Source organism: Lactuca virosa, chromosome 1 (genome assembly GCF_052849685.1).
Source record: "Lactuca virosa cultivar CGN04683 chromosome 1, Lactuca_virosa_CGN04683_v6, whole genome shotgun sequence".
Lineage (NCBI taxonomy): Eukaryota > Viridiplantae > Streptophyta > Magnoliopsida > Asterales > Asteraceae > Lactuca > Lactuca virosa.
The window spans coordinates 41,029,843-41,037,683 of NC_136426.1; the positions used below are offsets into that span (position 1 = coordinate 41,029,843).

Here is a 7,841-nt window from a genome sequence, read left to right on the forward strand (position 1 = left end):
AAGTAACGATGCACTCACTTGATAAGGTGGTGATTCCAACTTGGACAACGCTTCGCTTCGACGAAACCGGGAGGTTTGCTTGAAAACCGGGCTCTGCGGGGGCAGAGTTCCGAGCCAAAAAACTCTTTTTCTTGGAGCCTTTAGGTGCTTCAGGTCTTTCTTCTAGTGCTAGGGAAGTTTCCTAGGCTTGGGGGTGTTTGGGAGGTTTAGAGAGAGAGAGAGAGAGAGAGAGAGAGAGAGAGTGAGAGAGAGTGAGTAGAGAGAGAAGTGAATGGGTTTTGGTGTGAAAAATGAGGGCACTCTCGGTTGGTATTTTTAGGCTGGAAACGAGTCCAACTCATCAAGTTTGTCCTCCAACTCGTCAAGTTGCTGCCACTTGTCACCATCTGGTGGCAAAGAGTGGGGAGAAAGCACAGGCTCAGATTGCGCCACGTCACCACTTCGCAGCAGCACCCTTCCGACCTCTAAATTCCGTAACTTTTGCATACGAGCTCCGTTTTGACGTTCTTTATATCCACGTGTAGGTGGGAACGTAGTCTATAACTTTCGTTTAGACTCCGTCGGCTAATTTTGACTTTATTTTTAAAGTTATATTTTTAACAGGTAGGGATAGGAAAAGTCCGTTAAAATTTTATAACTTTGTCATCCGACGTCCGTTTTCGTCTGTCTTTTTATCGTTGAGATCCTATTAACGAGATCTTCGATTCTCGTTTAGGTTGTGTCGGCTAAAAATCGTTCGATCTAAAATTCGAACTCCGGGCTGCACACTACTATGCCAAATCTTAGAAAATTCATAACTTCCTCATACGAAGTCAGATTTGGACGTTTTTTTATGCACGCTCTCGGTTTAATGTATACTACGACTTTCGTTTAGATCGTTGAGGCTAATAAGCACTTTATCATAAACTCATTTTTTTACGTCACACAACGTCGTGCCGGTTTTGTCGTGAAACTTCGACAGGTCATAGCTTCTTCGTTATAACTCGTATTTCGACGTTCTTTATATCTTCGGAATCCTTGTCACGACCACTACAACTTTCTTCATAGACATCGGGTTTATCTATATTTTTATTTTTGGCACTTATTTTCATTCTGAATTTATTATGTTTCATAAATAAGTATAATACACATAAAATCACATAATCCACATAATATTCAAGTAATTCCTCTTTATTACTTCAAAATAAGTTACATTTGTTGACCCTAACTATTACATCATCATATTAATGCTTAGCCTCGAAACACGGGCGTTACACAACTAACACCTCATGCCTTAAGCATTTCTTCGAATGCATGAATGGTTTGCTCACCCATGTTAACCTAACCAAACTAGGCCTTGCCCATGGGTCTCACCCACACTATTATACCTAAACGAGCCTCGGCCACGGATCTCACCCAAATCTATCATAACTAGGGCTGTAAACGAACCGAACGTTCAACGAACTGTTCGTGAACCGTTCGGCGGAAAGTTCGCTTATGTTTGTTTATTTAATAAATGAACGAACATGAACATAAATTCTCGTTCGTTTAGTTAAACGAACGAACATGAACAATGGTCTCGTTCGTTTAGTTATGTTCGTGAACGTTCGTTTACGTTTGTTTATGTCCGTTCATATAAGTTCCTTTTATATTCATATATGCTTAATTGTATTTGATTACATTACTATATTATATGTTTATTTATGTCCATATATGTTTGAATTATGTTTGTTTATCTTTGTTCGTTTATGTTCGTTCGTTTATATGTTCGTTTAGCATGCTCATGAACATAAACGAACAAACATGAACAATGCAATTTATTAAACGAACGAACATGAACAAGAAAATTTGTTTGTCTATCCGTTCGTGTTCGTTCATTTGTTCGGCTAACTTAAACGAACGAATATGAACAAGCCTCGTTCGTGTTCATTCGGTTCGTTTACAGCCCTAATCATAACCAAATAGGCCTCGCCCATGGGTCTCCCCCATCTGAGAGCTATACAAGCCTAATACATCATCACAACTCCAAATGTCCTCAATCCCAACAAGGAGTGGTCAACCATAAATAACGGTCCGACTTGACCCATGCATGCGTTGTGATCCTCCTACAGCCCAACAACCACTTCTGCAATGGTCTAACTCATCTTAGTGAATGCTACGACTCTCATCATAAACTTACAACACTTCCACAACAGCCATGGGCCCAACCCATGGTCTTGCCATCCATCTACCATACCAAACCATAATCAACATGAGTCGAAACCTCATCCGGCTATACCCCAATCAGGTGTTCGGGTCATGTTTTGAACCCCAAAACCTTTATCAGACAAGAGCATACATAGAGGCTCTAACACAACCCTCAAACTGAACCTATTCACATATCTGTAGTGCGTCACTATTGATGTTTCATGTATCCGGGCAAGATAACATGAATCTTCATTCCTTGTGCAAACCTCAATCTATATCGCAACTAGAACTAGCTCTCCCCTTGCCTAGGGTATGAAACTCCTCCTTGTTTCACGCCTGGAATTATTCTCATTAATCCAAATAGTTCTCCCTTTACTTGGATTCAACTGCACTCTGCCAACCTCGTAATCGATGGATTTTGAACCATCTTGCAGCCTTACTGCTCCACTACTATCCTCCTGAGCTTACAAGAGCTAAGATTCCAATACCAAACAACCTAGGGTATCCACTCCCCAAACCGGATAAGACATTTCGCTACCCTTGCAGGAAAACATCGCTACACCCAAAGCCTAAACCCGGGACATGGATTTTCTTTGTTAGGAAACACTTTCAAGACATGTTGCTAAAGCAATTAGAGTTAGATTAGGACTCTTTTATTATTTCTTATATATAGGGATAGTTCGATACTATTTTTTTTTATCTCTTTCATTCCTGTTTTTTTATCAAACACTTTAGTATTTGTAACCCTTCAATTACAAGAGATTAAAAGTTCAAAAGCTATAAAAGATGTTGATCATGTTCTCCGGTGTTGTGAGGTGGCAGCTAAAATATGGCAAAGGTTTTTAAGTGGGTTGATGTTGTACCTCCGGTTACTAATAAACTTCTCCAAGTGGTCTCCTGGCTTGATGGCACTCGTATTAGCCTATCAGGCCTCATTGATCATTTATGTAGGGCTTTTGGTGTTGTGGAGATTTCGAAATGAGGTCGTTTTTGGAGAAACGCCTCTTTTAAGTGACTTATTTGAAAGCATTGTTGATTGTTCCTTTTTATGGTTTTTAGTAGGAACAAGGCAAATGCTTTTTGGAGCAATTGGCTTCAAAATCCTCTTTTGACTTTAGCATTGTAATTGGTTCTTTTCTAGCTTCATGTTAGTTTTATTTATATAGTTGTTCAAAAAAAATGTAGTGTTCTTTCCGATTGTTTTTTTTACTATAAATCAAGTGTTCCTAGTTGATTGCTTACTTTATTAACATTACAAATAGAATAAAGAATAATACTTCAAGAAACCAGCCACACTTTCCGCACTTCCACTTTGAGAGATTCGTATATGGAGAAATACAAGAAAAACAAAGCTGAAAATTTGATGTTAACTACACTTTACGCTTATTTTGAGACAATTAGGTTTGTTTATACAAGTACAAAGCATTTATAAAAAATGCTTAGAATTATATTTCACTGTAGTTTATTGCTGCTTAGTTCTTTATCACTTCTAACAAGATTGATTATATAAGTTTTAGTATATTTAAAAGAATATTGGACCTATCAAAAAGCATTTATACTTGAGACTTGAAAGTTAAATTAAAACTTGAAAAATATTAAACTTTTGGTAGATGTGCAAGATCGAAGATCAATTTAAATGTTGGGGTTTTGTTTCAAAGGTTAATTTAAGTGAGCTCGACTTGTAAAGAGGTTATTTAATTAAGTCAGATTAAATCTTTAATTTGAATTTAAACCAAAGAATATGTAAACGTATTTTTAATTACACATTGCTTTGTAAAGTGACCTTTAGCTTTTATCATAACTTTGGGATAGTTTATTCAAATCTTGTGGTTGAAATTTATCAAAGTTTTAGAACTTTAGTTATTAAAATTGAACATATATGTTTGGTCATTAATATAATGTATGTTCGAATATAATATAATAACATGTAATGTAAACTAGTTATAATACCATTGTTTTGAAATTTTGGTTGCTAATATAAGTTCAAAGCTATTTTTGCAAATATATAAAAGTTAAAACTTATTATTGACAAAAGTCTCTCCCTCCAGTGACGACATTCTCTATCAATCCCTTGGTTTTTTCCACCACAAACATGATTCGACAAGAACAAAAATCAATCAAATCGATTTCTTGATAAAACAATTCATTTTTTTCTTATATGATAGATAAACATGATCCTTTTATTGCATTGTAATGGTCAAAGCCTATTTCTTTAACACCCCAATTTTAACAAAAATGGTATCCATAAAATTTTGATATGATTATCAATATTACCACTGCAACATGAAACATCAGGATAACCAATGTATGTATAACAACACAATATGAATATGTTAACAAGTTACAACAAAACTAGACTCTTTCATCCAATATAATTTATCTTGAATGTTACCATCGCTTGCAAATTGTTCTTGCATATGTGCATCAACAGTAAGGAAGTAAAACTCCACAAGTGATAAGGCATCAGTGGGACATTGTTAAGTTTGTGAGTTTAAAATAATTACAATTGCAGACAAATAGTGCAAATTACGTATAATATAAATTTTAGCTCATTTGTAAGGTAGCACGTATGTGATCTGTATTTCGGGGCAATAATAAGAAATGTCCATGAGGTTTGGTCAATTAATAGGATTAGGTGCCAGAAATATGGGCACATGCTATGCCTTAAGTAAATTGGGTGTATAGATATGACTTAAGAGTACCAGATTTTTGGTATATCATGTTACGATTTCATAATATAATTCACAATACTGAATGTATCATTGTTAGAACATTTTGTGTTTTGTTGTTAAAGTAAATGGCTATAATTGTTAAAGTCTTAAATTTTATATCTTTGATTCAAATCTACAAGTTTACTTTTTGGTTGATGTTCTGTGATTTACCTGTCACATGATGAACATGGGACAGATGAGACGTAAAACAAAATTTGTAATAATTTGTAGAATTAAAATTAAGACTAATGATTTTGAAGTCACTACTTGTGGTTTTGGTCTAGGCCAAATTTAGAACACCTAATCCACAACTGATTCATTTTATTGATTCCTTATAAAGAAGGGGGATTATCCATTTTATAATAATACTTAAAAAAGTAATATATGTTGAATGATGATTGATTTATCAACTAAAACACACCAAAAAGGATTTATTCGTACTTGTTATATCCAAATTGACCAATTTTTTATTTTATTAAAAAAAAAAACTTAATATCTTTATTACTTTTAATTTTGTGAAATAAACTATTCCTTTTGCCTTCTAGAACAAGTCAACAAACCAAAGTTGACCTTACTTTTTTTTTATTAAATAATTGCAATTTGGCTGAATTCCCACCCAATTCACAAACCTATTTCCTCATCTTCCATGATTTTAACTTTTCCTTCACTCTTTCAATTTCAAACAACATATAAAGATTACAAAAGGATTGACTCAAAGATAGTGAAATGCAAGCTTCCTTGTTGACAATTGAGCACCATTAACACACTTACATTACATCCCTTAAAGGGTTCGAAATTTTAATTTGTACGTTTTTTTTTTGAAAAATCCAAATCAAGAAGATTCAAAAATTATAGTTGCAGATGAGTCTTTCACATTAAGGGAATGATTGTGTTCGCTTTCATAAGTCACAATTAGCATCGTTGGATCATCTAAAGCTCTTTCCACGTGTTTTCTTGCAGGACAACCTCTTAAACTGCTACATTTATAATAACCCCTAAAATCCACAATAATCAATACAAGCTAATTAGAATATATTAAAGTAGAAGTGAAATCTGGAAAATCTTGATAACTAAAAATGTAGCATGTGTTAAATAATTGATGGTTGGAATATATGTTGTAATAAATGCAAAATATTTTAAAGTTAAATATAAGAGTTTATCTTGCTGTATTACACAAGAGTTGGAGTTGACATTTTTAAAACCATTGACTTTTAGTTATTTATTTATATGGTTGTTGCCATAAATATTTACCTGATATTCTTGTGATTGAGGATATTTTTGAGATCTTCAATTTAAAATTTCAATAAATATAAAGTCCAAGCAACAAATATAAGTCAATTTCCGAAACTACCCCTCTACAGTCACCATTAATCAAACTGTCTGACTTTTGGCTTTTGGGTAGGCTCCATTGTCCAAGGCTAATTATGTTAATGACAATATTTAATTAGCCCGAGTTAAGACTCGGTGAGGTGGTCAATGAGTGAGTGAGTATGAATCAATGAGTTGACTAGGCTGAGTCAAGATCTTCTCCTGTATACACTAGAAACTAGAAGCATTTACCTTGGATGTGGCGACCCTTTAATCGGCTTTTGGCCGTACTTCCTCCAAGAATAATCGTCCGGCGGTATATCAGCCATCTTCATGCTTATCGCCGGCACTCTCACGACCCTCTTCATCCTTGATTTCCTGCAAAAAAATTCAAGTGTAAAAAGTTTAATCCAATTTATGAATTAGCATAGAGTAACACCCAAATTTAGACAATCGTGGTTAGAATTTGTATGTTTAAAAGGGGATCGGAGTTTAGTACCTCTTTTTGGAACAATGGCAGCGACCGGAAGAATTGGTGCATTTTGTGTGAGAATCATCCACTGAGTTGCATTTCCTTTTGAAAGAAGAAGTCGACATATTCGGCTGGCCCGCGGAAGAAACCTGTGAAAGGTTCGTGATCTGAAATCCAGAAGACATCGACGGTTGTAACCCATCGGTGTCTCCGGTCAACGATGACATAAACGAATTCGCCGGGGAGGCTGCAGCGGCGGCGAAATTGATGGTGTTGGTAGGAACATCCTTCCTATCAAAGGATCCCGATTTCGCCAGATGGATTTGGGGAAACCGCTGCTGAATCGGTGCCGCAGAGGAATTTACCTTCTCCGCCGCCGCTACAACCGTCTGATTGTATTGCTGGCTGCTATTTCCCGCCGTCGGAGTGAATGCCGACTTTTTCTCTAATACAACAGGTGCATTTGAAACAGGTCCACGTCGGAATCGAGCGTGACCGGTGGAAGTCCGATCGAGAAGAGAGATGAATTTCTTAAACTTAGTGACAGCGACATCGGCGACAGCTACGTAATCGGTGGTGGAAGAAGCATCGCTAGTGCCGGCGGAGTACGACGGTTCATGGTGGGATTGGGATGAAAGTAATCCGATTAGATTCTCAAGGCTCTTAAGCCCAGCGGCGCCGGCTTCACGGACGGCGATTTCTTCCATTTTACCATTGAAACTATTGATTCTGATGGAATTCATGAGCTCAACAGCCATATCAGATCAAAAACATTGATCAAAACAATGGACAGTGGTTTCGATGGAGAAAGGGGTAATTTAATTAGGGATGGAAGAGAGTCAAAGAGATGATGCGGTGGGTGCTATCTAGTAAATGACCAAAATATCCTTGCTCGTCTATCTGCAGTCAAAGGTTGAAACCAGTAATCGGTTTACACGTGTAGAATCTTGGGTGGCGAAAATGTCAGAGATTGACCGTTACGTCATGTGTGGCCCAGGGTTATGTTTTTTAGAGAAGACCATGGCAACGGTATAGATTTTAATAAAAAGTCAAAAACTACTCACATTCGTTGGATTGTTTTGCCTTCTAAAGGAAAATAATAAATAATCATAATTCATCTAATTTCTATTTCACAAAACTGGATATAACACAGGTTTTCAGTGGTTAATTTCTAGATTTTGACT

At 36.1% G+C, this 7,841-nt stretch overlaps 1 protein-coding gene across 1 annotated transcript; it reads right to left on the bottom strand.

Moving 5' to 3' along the window:
• Positions 1-5,524: 5,524 nt before the first annotated feature.
• Positions 5,525-7,471, bottom strand: LOC145109726 (putative WRKY transcription factor 15). Its single transcript, XM_079046923.1, has 3 exons — positions 6,685-7,471; positions 6,438-6,563; positions 5,525-5,872 (listed from the first exon to the last, which is right to left on the bottom strand). Exons 1-3 carry the CDS (start codon positions 7,413-7,415, stop codon positions 5,710-5,712), a joined length of 1,020 nt encoding a protein of 339 aa, XP_078903049.1. The 5' UTR covers positions 7,416-7,471; the 3' UTR covers positions 5,525-5,709.
• Between the last annotated feature and the right edge of the window lie 370 nt (positions 7,472-7,841).